Source organism: Cavia porcellus, unplaced genomic scaffold, assembly GCF_034190915.1.
Source record: "Cavia porcellus strain 051 isolate PalLab524CR breed Dunkin Hartley unplaced genomic scaffold, mCavPor4.1 scaffold_16, whole genome shotgun sequence".
NCBI classification, from domain to species: Eukaryota; Metazoa; Chordata; class Mammalia; order Rodentia; family Caviidae; genus Cavia; species Cavia porcellus.
The window spans coordinates 41,599,413-41,617,145 of NW_026947499.1; the positions used below are offsets into that span (position 1 = coordinate 41,599,413).

Sequence of the window (17,733 nt, forward strand, 5' to 3'; positions counted from 1 at the left end):
CCTCGGACTCAGGAGTCTGTGAGAAGACACTGGAAACTGAGGCAGAGTCAAGATTCACCACCACAGGCGCCGGAGCTCATGCTCAGCCTGGGTGAGTCTAGAGTGGCTGTTCTCATCCTTTCTGGAGTCACACACGTTTGAGAACGGGACTCAAGCCCCCAGGACAGGGTACACACAAAACTTACACACACACACAGCTTCAACACCCCTCCATATGGCTGCACCAGGTCCCTGAGAGGCACCTGGCAAAAGTCTTTGCAGGCTTTGACCCAGGAATCCCACTGCTGAGAACACACACCGGAGAGGACCCTAGAGGAGGCACGCCTGTCCAAGCAGGATCGAGCGTCACCCTCAAACCATGCAGGGGGCACTTAATTGTTAACAGAAAAGTGGTCTGGAATATACCTGTCCCACGTGCTGATTGTGGGGAGAATCTAAGAGGACTCACCAGAACCCCTGGTCCTGGTGGCTAAGTGCAACCGAGGAGCCAATTTTTAACGCTCTCTCATTTGAAGTAATTTACATTTAAACAATCAAGAGCTGGCAGCTACTGTATTGGTTGCTTGGCTACAAACTTTTGTATCTTTCTAACTCTGAACTGTTTAAGTATCTTATCCATTTTTTAAAACAAATTAAGTCTGAATTGCGCCAGCGTATGCTGGTATAAAAGTTTGCCACGATATATTTTTGAGTATAGTGTAAAAGCGAGGAGCAAACACAAAATGGGATGTGATCCTTTCGTATTCAAAAACACAAAGCCTGGGGATGTAGCTCAGTGGTAAACCAGCTGTCTGGCACACAGAAGGCCCTGTGTTGAACTCTGGTATCATCAAGGAAACAAAAATCCTAACCTAAAAGGTTTTGCAAAGGCACAGTTCTGGGAGCTGAACTGCGTTCCCTCAAAAGATGCCCTCACCCCTCGTGCCTATGAATGCGACCTTGTTTGGAGACAGGGCCTTTGCCCATGACCCAGTTAAGGAGGCCATCAGCCTTAACTGAGTGTGACTAGGGTCCTTATATAAAGGGGAAATTAGGGCACAGTCACCAAAAGAGGGAGAAATGCCTGAGGCCACTGGAATCTAGGACGGGGATACAAACACATTCTCCCTTTAAACCTCCAAAGGTACTGAGTCTGCGCACATCTTGATTTTGGACTTCTGGACCCCAGCACTATGAGGGAATACGTTCTGCTGAGACCCCAACTTTGGGGAACTTTGTTGCTGCAGCTTCAGAAACAAATACAAGTTTGTTGGTAAGTAGTCCAGTACTTCTCTTCAAGAGATGTGGAAAAATCTTTCTCTACTCTGAATTTTTAAACCTTGTGTTAATTAATATTTAATTAATTAATATTTTTACACGAGTGGTGGGAGTTGAGCCATTTCCTGTCTTCCTCTGGGTAACAAGCACTAACAAACGTGACTTGTGGCAGCAGGGTAAGACTGAGGCCTGGGGGTGCAGCACAGTGGTAGACAGCTTGTTTGTACGTGCTAGGGCCTGGGTTCCAGCCCCAGAAGGAAGGAGGGAAGGGAGGAGAGGAGGAAGGATGGGAAGAGGGAGGAAAAGAAAAGGAAGAATTAGTAAAGGTCCAGAGGAAGTGGCCATTGTTAAGCTAGGACACCGGGCAGGAAACACCCAGGGATGGCAGATGCTGACGCCATGGGCACAGGATGCGGCTCAAACCTTGATGTAGTACACGTCTCTGTCATCCACCACCAGCTCCAGGTGCCCCGCACGGCTGCTCCCCAGAGCCTCTATCTTGCCTATGGGAAAAACCGGAGCTTAGAGACCAGGGTTCCACATCCTGGATCCTCTGGGCCTTGGCAGCCACCCTCCTGACAGTCTCCTGATCCCTGAGCCTTCACATCCCTGACATCAGGAACCCAGGGACAAGCACACTGCAGGGGCCCAGCCAAGGTATGGCACTGTGTCAGGGGGCATTGACCAAGGAGTGTGTCCTCACCATCCAGCTCCATTTTCCTCCTGGGATGGAGCAGCTTGAGGCGGCACCTCCCCCGCAGCAGGCTGTAGCTCACGTCCACAGCCACGTCCCGGGGCACCTCCGACTGGGGTGTGCCCATGAAGAGGCGGGCAGTGGCTTCCTTGGGGAACCAGCTGTCCTTCTGGAAAGACAGCAGACTTTTCAAGACAAAGACCACCCCTGCCCTGCCCTGCGGTAGCCCCTCTTCCCCACAGAAGACTGCCACCCCCACTGCAGAAACTTGAGCTTTTGATCTTGCAAGAAAAAAAAATCCACCGGAGCTTCTCAGGGCTCTGAGCAGCAAGCCGGGTGGGCAGAGCTCTGTGGAGCCGCCCAGGACCATGGCTACAGCGAGTAAATGGCCGAGGCACAGCTGGGAGGTTCCTAGGTAGCTCCAGTCTGGTTTAGATCTAGAATGTGCCCAGAGGCAGGGTGGTGGAAGGTGACCGGATTGTGGAGATGCTATCACGGTCAGGGATGCAGCCACCAACAAGGTCACAGCTGAACGTGGCATTAGGAGAGGGGGCCTGGTCGGAAGAGACGGCCACTGGGGCTGTGACCAGGAAGGGGGCATTCTTGGCCCAGCTCCTTCCTTCTGTTTCCTGGCCAACGTGGCATGAGCAACTTTCTTCTGCCTGGAGCCAGCTGGCTACAGACTGAATCTTTTAAGAACCATAAGCCACATTTAACCTCTTGCCTTTAAATTGTGACTGGCATTATGTCCTAGCGATTGGAAAGTGACTAAGACAATCTCCAACCAGCCCTGTGTGCCACTCCTGGCTGATGCGACCTCCAGAACTCGGCCCTGCAGCCCTGGAGTCAAACTCATAGCTCCCTGGCCTGTGGGTTCCAGCTCAGGGACTCCCTGGGGACCAGGCTCTGCTCTGCCCCCCCCCCCAGGGGCCTGTTCTTGAGAAACCCCCTCAGCCCAAATCCAGGCTCAGGTGCCTCAGGGAAGCACAGCCATAGACTCAAACTGCCTCTCACACAGCGGGGTGCGGCTAAGGTACACAGCACTGGAGAGGGGTTACAGAGCCCCACAGTGACATGCAAGGTAGAGAGTCAGCATGAATTCATGTTCCACGGAGCCCACTTATTGGAGAGACAGGGACACGGTTACCTGATTGTAACCACTGCTGATGGGTGCCATGCTGACCAAGTTGGCAGACAAAGGGACCCCACGGGGAACTGTTCTACACCAAATGATCACGGGAAACCACCTCTGACAGTACATTCGGATGCCTGGGGAACGGTGCCCCTGGCAGAGAAAGCAGCCAGTGCAAAGGCCCTGGAGCAGCAGTATCTGAACAGCAATGAGCTTGGTGAGGAGAGAGGAGGATCTCAGGCATGAGGGGCTGCTGGGCAATGCTTCTCCATTCTCAGGTTAAGGCAAGTCACAGGAGGTTCCTTGGCAAAGGAGGGCATGAGCTGTTTGGGGTCCTAGAAGCTCTGCCTAGCTACTGGTGGTGGACGGATGCTAGGAAGAGAAGATCAGAGCTGGGAGGTGAGACATAAAGCTGCTGAGAGCCTCTTTGGGGCCAGGTGCTGGGATACAGTGACAAAAACAGGCCCTGCTCATGGCCCAGGAGCTGAGCAACTTGGGAGGTGAGGGTGGACATTGCTCATATCATGGTCTAAGACAGAGTCCTGGCAAAGAACCAAGTATGCAATGCATCCCATGGTGACAGGACAAACCTCCTTGTTGAGTTCAAGGTGCTAAGTCCTAGAACCCTAGAGAAACAGCATGTGTGAAGGTCCTGGGGCAGACAAGGGCTTCCAATGGGATCATCCTAATCTGACAGCCCCAGGGTGGAGCCACAAGTCCCATGGGTGAGGCCCAGCACTGTACTGGGGGAGACTCCCAACCTGGCTGGGCTGCAGCAGGAAGGGGCCCCTGGGACCCACCTGAGTGTGGAGGGAGTAGGCCACTTCCAGCAGGTACTGCCGAAGCCCGGGGTCCTGCTTCCTCAGCGTCACAGCTGCAGACACAGGCCCAGGGAGCAGCAAGGGCAGGCCAGGGCCTGGCCAGGCGACTGCCACACATAGCCGCCAGCCACAGGCCTGGGACACTGCAAAGGGAGACAGGGGCCAGCATGACACGGGCAGAGGTCCTGAGCATGAGCCTGACTGTTCACAGCGGTGAGAAAGTGTGTCTCGAATTGCCTCTGTGAGCTTCGTAGACATCAATCCCAAGGCAGCACGGTGTAGACTGTGCTTTCTCAGCCTCTACACTGATCATCTTTTTCTGTGGGGACTATCCTGTATATTATAGGATGTTTGTAGTATCCCTGGCCTCTTCCTGTAAATGCCAGTAGCCCCCACTATCAGTTAGGATAACTGATGATGTCATCAGGCACTAGCAAATGTCCTGGGGCAGAAATGCCCACTTGAGAACCCCTGGTATTGACTCTAAGAACATGAGACAGTGCTATGTGGAACACAACCTCAGTGCTAAGACTGCCTGCTTCAAATTAGGGCTTTGTCCCTCCCAGCTGAGTGACTGGGCAAACCACTTAACATCTTGGTATTTCTCACCTTAAGCTGGGAACCAAAATAGTTCCTGCCTCAGCATAACTGTGAAGATTAACAAGTCAGCAACTGTTCAAAAGCATGCTGACCCCCTGGTAATAAGTTTTAGGTCTAATCACCCTGATTATAAAACACATGTTCATGAAAAAAAACAAAACACATGTTCATGGAAGGAAATTAGAAAGTTGAGACGTTTCTTTGAGTTTTCCATTTTACATAATCCCAGCTACTCAGGAGGCTGAGGCAGGAGGATCAAAAGTTCAAGGTCAGCCCTGACAATTTTAAGACAGCCTGTCTTGAAATAAAAAGGCCTGGGGTGCAGCTCTGAGGATGCAGAAGGCTCTTTAATTGTTGATACACTGTATCAATCTGAGATGTTTAAGCAACTCAGCAGGGAGCCAGGGTCCTCACTTTGTAAACATACTCATCTTGTGCAAGAGGACTCCAGATATAGTGTGCACAGCCTGTGTATAGGGAGAAAAGAGGCTTTTTTGCTCGCTTTTTGCTCTTGCTGCTTTTGCTGTCTTCCGCCGCCTTGACCTGTTGCCCCCGTGCCATCCACCCTGCCTCGGAGCCAGCTGATTACAGCCTGAAACCTCCACAAACTGTGAGCTAAACAAACCCTTCCTTCCTTCATTTTCAGTGTCAAGTATTTTATCCCAGCAACTAAGAGAAAAGCACCTAAGACATCCCCATGTCATAAGGGGAGGGAGGGAGAAGGAAAATCATCTGCAAGAAAACATTACAGCTGTTCATTGAGTAGCTTCTGCATTTACTCCAAAAATAACCGCAAGATCCGCTACTACTTAGATTCCTCCGTATCTTTTTGCTCATATGAAAATCGCATCAAATTCTGTTGCAGCTACTTGATTCCATTAAACAGTTTTCTCATGTGGCCAAAACACGTCATTCACAATAGGGTTGAAAGTTATACAATATCTCAATAATTACATCAAGAGTAGGCAGAAGCTTTCTGCACAGGACCAAGGCCACATGCTCTGTCACGATGACCCCTTGCTACTGCTGAACACCCCACCCAATTTGCAGACGAGTGGGCATGGCTGTGTTCCAGTAAGACTATTTCTGGAGGCTGAAATCTGAATTTCACAAAATCTTCAATTATGAAACACTCTTCCGATTCTTTTTCAACCATTTAAAAATATAAGAACCCACCCTACATTCACAGACTCATCTAAAGCAGCTATTTAGCCCACTGTTAGGTACTTGAGTCATGTTCTGTTTTGGCTCTTGTAAGTAATAATGCAATGGCACCTCTGTGCATAAGCTCTGAAGAGTGACTCCAGTGTTCCCTCTGGTGAGCTGTTGCAGCAGAGGCCCTGAAGGACAGGCTGCAGTAGAGAGCACTTCCAAATTGGGAGCTGGCATCAGACCCTCCACCTGGGGGCCCCTTCTTGGACTGATGTCCTGGACGCCCAGCTGCCTACCTTCCCTGCTTGTGCAGAATCTGGCCTTGGAGGGGTTGTGTCTGTGACTGAGGCTCCTTGTGCCATTGCTGGTGACGAGATACACCTCGGAGCTGGTGGGGAAAGAGGGCAGCCCTGAGCAGTCACTCTTTTTCCCTTACTGGACAAATGACACCTTGCCTGGGCACGATCAGGCTGTAAGCAGTTCGAAGTCTCAGGGACACCCTCCAGAAACATCTCAGCAGAAGGCAAGGACCCCCAGATGGCAGGGGAAAATCTGTCTTGGGAATAGGTCCCATCTCCCCTCCCTGGGGTGAGACTATCTTCAGAGGTAGCCTCTGAGCAGAGCCCCAAAGGCTGAGGAGGAGCCAGCACTGTGGTCCCAGGGAGCCGCAAGTGCAAATGCCCTGTGGTGGAAGGGAGTTGGGTCATCTGAAGGCAAGTGGGAGGCTTTAAACAGCAGAGCAGGTGGCTTGACTTACATTGTAAAGGCCCCCAGCTACTATGGAGAAGAACCCTGAGGGTAAGGATGTGAGTGGGAGTTCAGTTCATTCTGCTCCCTCTGAAATCTGGGGGGAATGAGCTGATCCAGAGAGACCCCAGAAAAGTGCTGAGGAGTATGAGATCCATGCCCCACCCTTGGCACCCCATACCTCCTTCACAGACATACCACCCTTGTGCACACAAGCTCACCTTTACAACACCCACACCTGCAATACTCGCCAGCGTACGTGTTCATGGACACTGACACTCTCGTGGACACAGGAACACCCCACTCACACTCACATGAGTGTTAAATACACACACGCATTCTCACCCACATGATCACCCTCAGATAGAGGCTCATGCACAGAGGTGCCCATGAGCACGCTCATATGCTGGGTCACTGGAGCTCCATCCACAGTGAACCCCTCACCTCTCAGAGCTCCACCCACCTGAACCCCAGCAGCTCCAGCTCCTCTTCCTTGGGCACGTTCAGATGCACCTTGAGGTTTTGACCCCTCCTCACCTCGATCCCACCATCCAGGCCGGCAGCAGCATGCACGCTGGTCACCCACTGCAGCCCAGCCTGCCCCAGGGCACCTCCTGTGCCCATCTGGGCTGAGACCCGGAGCAGGACACTGGTGAGGGAGGCACAGGCTGCTCTGAGGCTCAGGCAGCACCAGCCAGGCGCCACCCCGGTCCTCCTGTGCTGCGTGTGGAACTGGGCAGCGCTCCATGTCCACCACTGACCACATGCACCGTCCAGTGCTTCCTGGTCCTCACCAGTGTCCATCTTACTGATGAGGGAACGGAGGCCCCTCTAGAGGGCTTCCTGCTTGTCTGTGGCGGATACTGGAGACAGCTGAGATGCTGGAACCCAGGTTGTCTGGGTTCAAACCCAGATCTAGTGCTCTAAGGTTCATGGCGAAGCACATCCAATGTACATGTGCAGATTGTCAGGCTCCAGATCCCAAGGACGGTGTGGCTGGGTGATGGCACAAATCCCCAACAAAGCCGTGAAGGGCTACAGACTCGAATGAACGTCATACAAATTCTGCTCATGTTTTCACACTGTGGGCCCCCCCAGGCCTGTGGCCTCTTGTTTTGAGCCTCAGTTCTCTCACTCACAATAGGAATAAGGAAGTGCCGCCTTGCTAGGTGGCCGTCTGGGTTCAGTGGACAGGCGTGGCTCCTCCCTCCCCCTGGAGGCTGAAGAGGGGTGGACGGGAGAGGTCAGCTAGGCAACAGACCAAAAGCCAGGCCTGCAGGGGTTATGCAGCCCTGTGCAAATGACTTCACCTCACTGAGCCTCAGTCTTTTCTACCTATGACATGGGCCCTCAGGAGAACCTAGCATCTCCTCATGGTATTTTGGCACAAAAATCAATAGTGTGATGGGCTGCCTGCAGAGTAGGGATCCCGCCTGGCCCGTGCAGATGTCAGCACCCCCAGGACCCCCAAGACTCTGCAGTCCCTGTCCTGTCTGCCCCAGCTCCAAGGAGCTGCTACCTGGGCCTGATGGAGCTGGTCACAGAGAAGTTCCAGTGCTGCTGGAAGTCGGTGGATCCTCGCACCCGGAGACTGAGGGCAGCAGAGGTGTTGAAGGTCAGTCGGGCAGGGAGACCCGACATGGTGGGAAAGATGAGCTCCCCGGCCACCAGGCTCAGCCTCCGGGTCACCCGCATCTCCTGTCCCTGTTGCCAGAGAACCAAAATGATCACCACACACTCAGGCCTCACTTATCTTTGGAGTACACATCACCCCAGTTTGCAGATGGGGATACTGAGGTCCTGGATGCAAATGGCCTGCTAAGGCCACACAGCTAGAGTGAGTAGAGCTGGGGTGGGATCCCAGACAGTCAGCTTAGGAAAAGAGGCCCAGCCTCAGGGAGACGTGTGAATGCACAAAGAGGCACTCCATTGTCCCCCACATGGTGTATATGCCTCTGGGCTCCCTCTGTGCTTGGAAGCCATGACAACCCCCTCAAGGACATGTGGATGCTGTGATTCTTATTTACTTTCCCCATATCAGGGCTGGGGACATAGCTTAGTGGTAGAATATTTGTCTAGTATGCAGAAGGCCTTGGACAACATTCCCAGAACTGCAAAAAAGAATAAACATCCCCATTTCACAGATGTAAAAATCAAGGCCATGACAAGTAAATAAAAAGCCCAAGGAGCTATTAGGTAATATGGAGATTTGAACTCAGGCAGTCAGAGGAAGCAAAGTGGGCAGGAGGGGACATGTAGAAGAAGAGGGAGGTAAAGGACAGGTTGGGGGTTACCTTGAGGAGCCTGCCAGCGAGCTCGGCCAGGTTCAGGGGCCAGTGCCCCACATGGTCCTCCAGTGCGCTGCAGTCCACAAAGCTCAGCTCGTGCCCAAACACCTTCATGCTGAGCTCACAGCGCAGCCCCCGCCGTGCCTCACGCCTCCGGGCCACCTGAGGGTAAACCCGGACCAAGAACAGGGTTGGGGGCAGCAGGGACAAAGAGTCTGGTCTTTGGGAGAGTGGACAGCCACACAGAAAGGTCAGGGATGTGTGGGGACGGAACAATCTAGGTCCTTGCACAGGCCTGCCTACAGCAGCGTGTGTGTGTGTGTGTGTGTGTGTGTGTGTGGTGTGGAAGATGTTTAATTCTGAAAAACATTACATTTATAGAAAAGATGAGACAAGAGTGAGAAGGGCTCCCACAAACCCCTCCCTTGTCACTCTCTGTTAACAGCTGACATTGCAGGGTGACGTGGGGCAGAATAAGAGGCCCCTGCTGGCGCAGCACTACGACTGAACTCCAGATCTGATTGGATTGCACTACCTGTCAGGAAGACTGTCTCCTCTCTGTTCTGTACAATTTCTTAGTCTTCATTACTTTTTCATGCAAAGTGCATCCTTTTACAAATGGAATTATTTCTAATATTTAAAAACTGGGGGAAGATTTAATATCAAAGCCAGATGTCTGGCTTCTGTGAAAAAGGGAAATATTGGTCTGTCCACTCACTCCACTCTAACAGCAAAGGCAGGGAAGTGACCAGGGCCAGGCAGCAGCTGCCACCCCTGGCTGAGGTGTGTGTGCCACCCACCGTCCCCCCGCAACACTGAGGACAGAGCTGCTGCCATTCATCAACAGCTCAGGGAAATAACGGCACGAATTGACAAATGGGATGATGTCGAATTAAAAAGCTCTGCACAGGGGCTGGAGGTTTAGCTCAGCGGCATAAGCACCTGCCTCACAAGCAGGCAGTTGTGAGTTTGATCCCCAGTACTGATAAAAAAGACAAAAAAAAAAAACTCTGCACTTCAAAGGAAACAACCAACAGAGAGAAAAGACAGCCTCCAGACTGGGAGAAGGTCTTTGCCTGTTACTTTTCCAACAGAGGATTAATATTCAGGATATACAAAGAACTAAAAAATAATCCCTATCAAGAAGTGGGAAAACAAACTGAACGACACTTCTCAAAAGAAGTACAGATAGCCAACGATTATTTGAAAAAACGTTTTTCACCTTTGGCCGTCAGGGAACTGTAAAGTGGATTGCATCTTACCCAGTCGGAGTGGCTATCAGCAAGAATATAGTAAACAGCAAAAGTTGGTGGGGATGAGGGGGAAAGGAACCCTCTTCACTGCTGGCGTGAATGTGATTAGTACAGCCAGTATGGAGGTTCCTCAGAATCTGCCAACATAGCTACCACGGATACAGCTGCAGCATGAAGCACACCCTTAGGAATCAAAGCCAGCAGATGTGGGGACCCCACATGCCCGTTTATCGCACAATTCACAATAGCAAGATACGGAAGCAGACCTAGGTGCCTACCAACAGGTGAATGGATAAAGAAAATGTGGTGATACTCACGCTGGAGTAGTATGCAGGTGTAAAGAAGAATGAAGTTGTGTAGTTTGCAGGAACATTTTTAACTGCTATCAACATTTTTAATCAGTCCAGGATCCTGAGGCAGCCATGAAAAGACACAAAAGAGGATTTCCAGCTGCTTCAAAAGTAACAAGAGTGACGGACAGATGGGTCTGAAGCAAGGGGAGTTTTCTGAGGGGGATTAGTGGCAATGTGACTTCTACTGTAATACATTTTTCAGTTTAAATACTGACCGTATATTTTGACATCTTGTTTTCTCTCTCATGTGAGAGAGACAGACAGACAGAAATGGAGAAGAGAGGAGAGAAACAGTAAGAAAAAGCAGAGATGAAAGTAGAATGGAGTCAGGCAGGCAGGAGGAAGGGACTTAGAGTGGGAAGAAAGGGGCGGATGTGATCACGGTGTGTTTCGCTCAGGTACACGTGTGACACACTGAAAGCCCCTCTTCTGTGTAACTAGCCCTGACGTGAAAAAGGAAATAAGCAGCCCTGGGAACTGAAAAGGACCAAAGATGCACACAGCCTGCAGTCGGCTGCTCCATCCAGGATGTGACTGTGGCACACTGGCCAAAGAAGCGCCCCCAGGGCACTGCTGGTGCCGGCCGGACACTGGAAACCATGCAAAAGCGCATGGAAACAGAACGAATAAGGGAACCGCTGTGCGGTCACACAATGGGATCCTGTGCGGCGAGGAGAACCATCAGACTATAAGGATGTACTACTGCATAGAGGAATCTCACTAACCTAAGCAAAGTCAGACACCAGAAAAGAGGACATAGGTGGCTCATATCCAAGAGCCAATGGTAGAGATGACCCGAATGTCCATCAGCGTACGAGAGGACAAGTGTGCAATACTCACACGGTGGAATATGATGTAGCTTTGAAAAGGAGCTGACTAGTGCTACAACGTGGACGGACCTCAGAAACATGATGCTAAATGAATAAAGCCAGGCACGTGATTCCATTTCTATGAAGCTATCCAGGAACAGGCATATCCACAGACAGAAAGTAGTGTGGGGTTGCCAGGGCTGGTGGAAGCCGGTTATGGAGAGCAGTGGCTCTCGGAGCTAGGGGGGTCTCCTTTAGGGTGAGGAAATGCTCAGGAACTAAACAGAGGTGATGGTGGCACAAGGCAGAATGTGCCAAACGCCCCTGAACTGTACGTTTCAGATTAGTTCCACTGATGTCACCTTTATGAAAGGGGCACAACGTGAAGCCTTCGTTTACAGAAAGCTCAAGGAGGACCTGAGTGCGTTTCCACGGCCAGTGAAAGCGGATGACAGGAGGCAGATTTGCCCTCCACATACAGGAGACCGAGGGTCCCGGGGCAGGCTTAACCCTGCTTCCGGAGATGGTGGCCAGAGAGACGGGAGATCAGCGAGCAGGGGCTCCCTGAGGGCAAGCTGTGAGCAGGGAATGGGAAAGGCGCTGAGCAGGGCGCTCCCTGACTACAGCGCTGCAGGCTGGGGGCACTGCAGTGGCGGGACCTTGGAGGGCAGAGTACCCAGGGACGAGAGCTGCCCAGAGCCTGCAGCCTGGGTTTTTTTAGGGGTCGCCACGACATGACATTAGGCCAAGATTTCCAAATCACAGCACAAAACACTCTCCATTAAAAAAAAATGAATGAACATTATCAAAACTAACAACCTCCACTCTTCACAAAAAAGTCCATCTCAGGCTAGGAGACAAAATCTCCAAACTGATGTGTCTAGCAAAGCATCAGGACCACAGATCATAAACTGAATATAGGAGACATCCAAAGCTAACCTCCCCCTTCCCATCGGACTCAGAGGGCCAAAGGAGGAAATTCCCACTCTCTCCTGGTCACCGCTGGAGCCTGAATGAAAGCTAGTCATCCTATAGTGCTCACAGGGCTGGGTAAGCTCCCCTGAGGGCAATAAGGAGCTCTAAAGCCATGTCATAGCAGTAGTAAAACTTTTCTCCTCCCCAGGTGAAACTGGTTTCCTCATCCTCCGGCTCCCAGTCCTTGAAAGAATGCTTTGTTCTTCTTACCAGCCCACGGCACCTGCCTTGCAAGCAGGCGGTCGTGAGTTCAATCCCCGGTACCGATAAAAATGAAAAAGACAAAAAAAAAAAAAATCATTAGGGAAGTGAAGACTGAGCCACAAAACGCTACCACATGGCATCAGAATGGCCCAAGCTAAAGTCTAAACCAGGCGTGCTGGCACACACCTGTAATCCCAGAACCGGGAGCCTCAGGCAGAAGAATCACAGTGAGTTTGAGGCCAACCTAGGCTACACACCAAGACACTCTCTCAAAAAAAGAAAAAAAAAAAAGTCTAACCATATGAAGTGCTGGCAAGGACAGAAAAACAAACCTTCATACAACGATGGTGGGAATGCCAACTAGCACAATCACTTTGAAAAACAATTTGGCAGCTTCTGAAAATCTCAACACACACATAACCATATGGCCAGCCACTCTTACATATTTATGCAAGAGATTTGTACACAAATGTTCATAGTGGCTTTCATTTTAATAGCCAAACACTGGGAATAATTCAAATGAAAAGCTATTTATCCTCAACTACTGAATAGCTAGATTATGATACATTCCAACAAAGGAGTATTGTTCAGCAATACAAAGAAATACACTATTAGCACTCCCAACAAAACTGATGAATTTCAAAATAACTATAAATGAAACAGCATAAGCAAAAAAATTACATCCTTTAGCAGAACAAAAAGCACATTCCCTATAATCCCAGCACTGAGGGGCTGAGACAGAAGGATTGCAAGTCAGAGCCCAGCCTGAGTAACTCAAGGACTTAGCAAGACCCTGCCACAAAATAGCAAAACAAAACAACATAAATAAAATGAAAGGAGAGCGATGAAATGCTGGGGATGTAGCTCAGCTAAAGGCTTGGGCTCATTCCCAGTGGTGGCACATGTTACATAATCCAATTTCTGTAACATTCTAGAAAAGGCAACCCAATCTCCAGAGGTACAAGACCTCCCAGGAACTCCCGGGGCAGGGACAGGGCAGGGGAAAGAGCGCCAGGAGGAGGAGGAGGTGCTGTGGGTGCGGTGAACAGTCCACTAGCTGTGTCAGGGGATGTTTCACAGAGGGACATGTGTGTCCAAACTTCTCCACCTTCCAGATGTGCTGTGTATAGCTGAACACAGCTGGGTTTTGAAAAGCACTGCTAGTCCGGGATTGTGGTTCCCTCCGTCAGAGACAGGCGCTAACTAGGAAAGTGATACAGGTAACAGCTGATCACCCAGGTGTGCGGAGTAGGCATCTGTCTGTCTTCTGAGGACTTGGGGACTTCTTAAACGTAGGTGATAGTTTGAAAGGAGGCTGGCCAGCAGCTGCCTGTTCACATGAGACCAGCAGCAGCGCTGCTCCCTAAAGGAGGCAGAACCAGAGCTGACTGGCACGTGAGGCTCCATTCTGAAATCCTGAGCCAGCCTAAGACTGTCGCCGGGCAGGGCTTCGCTATGTGTGGTCGAGGGGGCGGCAGTGGCCACATCTCTTACCTTTTGTTGCAGGTCTCTCATCTTTCTGGATCTTTCTCCTGGACACTCAGGGATGGCTGGCCCTGGCTCTGGGCTTCGAGGCTTGTCTGGCTGGGCCTTTCTCTTCTCTTCCTGTCCCCAGTGTGACTTTGGACCAAAGAATAGCCTGTCCACAATTTCCTCTGCGTGCTCCAGTCGAAGCCCCAGCTGGGAAGGGAGGTCAGGGCTCAGGGAGGAGCAACTCAGTCCCATGGTGACCAAGAGCTGCAGCCCTGGACTGGACCAAGGGGTTCCGAAGCCTTGCACAGGGCAATCTGGGCAACAGGGTGCCACCTGGGGAAATCCATCAGGCTCTGTATCTGCTTGGTCTGTGGCACATAGCAAGCATTCCCACCTGTCCTTCCAGCCCAGTTCAAATGCCACCGCTTCTGGGGCCCTGCACTGATCACCCCTTCCCCACACCCCATCGTTCCCTTCCTGCCCCCATTGGCTGTCTCCTCCACCGGGGCTTCCAGCACAAGGTTGCGAGCAGGTGAGAGCAGGTGCTAAGACCCGTGGGGCTCCTTATGGGGTCCTCCATGACAGCAGGGCTCATAGCTCATTCATGAGGTACCCTCAAGACCTAGCCCGGCTGATCCTCAAAACTGGATGAATGTCTCCTCCTGTCCCTCCTTCTTCCCGTCTGCCCTCCATCCCCTCGCTGCTCCTCCATCTTTTCATCCTCCCATCCATCCACCTATAACCCTGTTCATTCACCTTCCATCTATTTTTGTGTGTGGTGCTGGTGATTGAACCCTGTGCCTGTGCCCTACACTACATCCCCACTCCTGTTTGTGTGTTTGTTCGGAGACAGGATCTCACTAAGTTGCCAAATTGCCCAGCTTGGGCTTGAATTTGTAATGCTCCTGCTTCAGCCTCCTAAAATGCTGGGATTACAGGTGCTTGGCTCATCTTTTCTTCCTTTATTCTATCCATCCTTCTTCTCCTTCCACGCATACACCCATCTGCCTCCTTTTCTCCCTCCAAGGCAGACAAGCCTGGCAGCAGACAGGGAGAAACCTGGGGGGCTGCACCCACCACCTGCCTCTGTGTTCACCGGGTCCTGTGCCCTGTCGTTAGGTGACGCTGGGACAGTGTGGAGCACCTCTCTCAGATTCCAGGGATGCAGGGCCAGAAGACAGAGGGCCATAGGACAGTCCACTTACCGAAAACGACCCCTCAAAGATACCCCAACTTCCACTGTCACCCCCAGAATCCATTTCCCACATGACAGCCAGGGCTCAAATCACATCCTCTCCTCCCTGTCCGAAGGCCCTTCCAGGCTACCACTCCCGCTCTGCCTGACTCACCGCCCTCCTCTCTCCCCATCTATCCCTTGAAATGCCACCCCTTGCCCTTCTGTGGAGCTAGGCACTGACTGGTCCCCTGGCCCGAAGGCTCTGCCTCTGCACGGCGGTGCCGGCTCAGTATCGGGTCCAGCACAGGCTTCGCCTCCCTGTGGCGCCAGCCTTGCCGCAGCCTCACCCTGGGCTGGCTCACCACCATCTGCCTCCCTGCAGGATGTGAACAGCAAGGACTGCCTCTGTCCTCTTCATCGTGTGTCATGGTACCCATCTCTCAGTCAGGCAGAGGATCAATGTTCATGCAATGGATGGCAGGAAGATAGAAGGACAAATGTGGGCGGATGGAGGGTGGACCGGTAGGTGAATGACGATGGACATGGACAGGTAGGCGGGTAGAAAGGTGGAGCAGAGGAGCAGGTGGACAGACGGGGATAAGGTATGGGGATGGATGGCTAGGTGGATGGATGGACTGGCAGAAGTTGGGACAGAAAGGTGAGTGTGGGGATGGGTGTGTGGGTGGGAAGAAATGAGAGTACACAGTGACATACCTAAAAGGGGACATGGATGGGTAAGTGATGGACGGGTGAGAGGGCCAGAGGAGGGGTTAGATAGATGGAGAGAGGTGGATGGGGAATGTGTGCAGAGGGCGTGGACGCCATCAGGGTTAGCACAATGCAGGCAAAGGATGGATGGACAGATAGACAGACGGGATCATTTCTAGCTCCAAGTCCAGGGCAGGTCCTGCAAAAACCACAGCGACTCCCTCTTACCTCCAGGAGGCTGAAGGCCCGGCCCAAGGCATGCACGGTCAGGTTCACTGTGGCGGATCGGGGAAGGAAGGAGGCGGGAGAGAAGAGCAGGGTCCTCTCCAGGGTGGCTCCCAGGCTGCCGGACGCTGGAGAAAGTGGGGAATGAGTGGTGCAGACCATCGAGGGCCCGGGACAGACTGGACAGACCAGACCCACAGTGCATCCGCAGGCCAGGAGGGGAAAGAGCCTAGAGCCTCATAGAGAGCAGAGACAAGTCAGGACAGAGGGCCACACTGCTGAAGGCAGAGAAGATGCATCAGAGCACCTTCCCCCACTCCCCAGTGTGGCAGTGGGGTGAGGGGCCTCTGCTGCAACGACTCCCCTTTGATGCTCCATTGAATTGTGACACAGGCAGGGAAAGACTGCTCTCCAAACCCCCAGCCTGCACAGGGCAGCAGGGCGCAGGAGAACCTCACAGAAGCCTCTCGCCAGCGCTCCATCTCCTTTCCCAATCACCTGCTCCCCCACGATAGCATGAGAGCGAGTTTCCTTTTTAAAATCAGTGTAAGTGACTTCCGGGAGAACATGGCGGACAGATAACAGCAACTACCGGAGGCTCTCTGAAAACTAGGCTCAGAAGCCAGGTATGGTGCGGACTAAAGAGACATAAGCAGGTGGAGTTATGCTCTGCTGACTCAGGAACGAACTCGGCTGAGAGAAACCAACTCGGAATGCAGTCCTGGTGCTAAAACAGGAACAGAAAAGCCTCGCTGCTGAGGCTGGACCCCACGCCATTTGGGTTTCCCGCCGCGCGGTGGCTGGCTGCCTCTACATCGGCTCGGCAAGGAGAGAGACGCACGGAAACTCTGAGAACGGGAGTCTGTGAACGGAGTCAAAAACAGGACAGGCAGGGAGGCATGTTCTGACTTGTGGCGAGGTGAGTGAGAGAAACTGACACTCCACCACAGTTTGACTCCAGCGGACTTTCTGGGCCCGGGCAGTCCTGCGGGAGCAGGGCGCGCTGGCGACTCCAGCCACACATTCCCCTGTCGGGCGGGATTGGTGAAAAGTGCCTGGCCTGCGTGACGCTGCCGGCGGACCCCGTAGGCTGGCCCAACCCAGATCCCAGAGCCTGACGGAGGCCGGGAGGGGCGGGCCCCCGCGTAGGCTGCCTGGTGTGCAGCAGTGAGTGGAAACACCTAACTGGCGCAATTCGATCAGGCTGTGGCTGACAGAGAGAGAAGCTAGGCCTCTCATATAAGCTTGCATACATAAGGAACAGAGAATATGGGAAGAGGCAGCAACAAGAAAGGCTCCTCGGCCCCCAATTCTGAGAAACAGGCAATAACAGACACCGCACCATTACACATAAGGCGCCATATAGAGAGCCTCATAGACCAATTCAGGAATGAAGTTATCAACGACCTGAAGCTAGAAGTATGCAAAATAGTTAGAGAAATACTAAGCACCACCCAAGAAAAAACAGATGGTGGAATGGAAGAACAGAAAAAGAGGGGAGAAGTGTTTGATGGAGAAAACAGGGAAAGCATAGAATACGTGAAGCAGGTTCAAAGGGACTACCAAGAAACTAAGAAGTCTATCGAAGACTGGCATAACAGCTTGAAAGAAACTAAGGACAGACTATCTGAACTGGAGGGCAGAATTGTAATATGGGAGAATGAAATGAAAAACTTCTTAAAAATAACAAAGAAACAAACAGCAATAATACAAAGACAAGAAGATGATAAGAGGAGCCATAACTTAAGGATTAAGAACATAAAAGAAGAAGTAGGGACACAAACAAATGAACTACAAAAGCTACTCACAGAAATAATCCAGGAGAATTTTCCTAATTTAGCAAAAGGTAAAGATACTCAGATGTA

The 17,733-nt window shown here is 51.8% G+C and overlaps 1 protein-coding gene across 1 annotated transcript in view; it reads right to left on the reverse strand.

Annotated features, from left to right (window-relative positions):
- Window positions 1-17,733, reverse strand: part of LOC106025279 (uncharacterized) — a 133,521-nt gene that overhangs the window by 72,832 nt on the left and 42,956 nt on the right. Inside the window, exons 15-23 of the mRNA XM_063226542.1 lie at window positions 15,872-15,996; window positions 13,780-13,965; window positions 8,698-8,853; window positions 7,923-8,107; window positions 6,867-7,052; window positions 5,953-6,044; window positions 3,884-4,047; window positions 1,961-2,120; window positions 1,681-1,760 (exon numbers count right to left, since the gene is read on the reverse strand). Coding sequence (XP_063082612.1) covers window positions 1,681-1,760; window positions 1,961-2,120; window positions 3,884-4,047; window positions 5,953-6,044; window positions 6,867-7,052; window positions 7,923-8,107; window positions 8,698-8,853; window positions 13,780-13,965; window positions 15,872-15,996 — 1,334 coding nt within the window. The remainder of the gene's footprint in view (window positions 1-1,680; window positions 1,761-1,960; window positions 2,121-3,883; window positions 4,048-5,952; window positions 6,045-6,866; window positions 7,053-7,922; window positions 8,108-8,697; window positions 8,854-13,779; window positions 13,966-15,871; window positions 15,997-17,733) is intronic.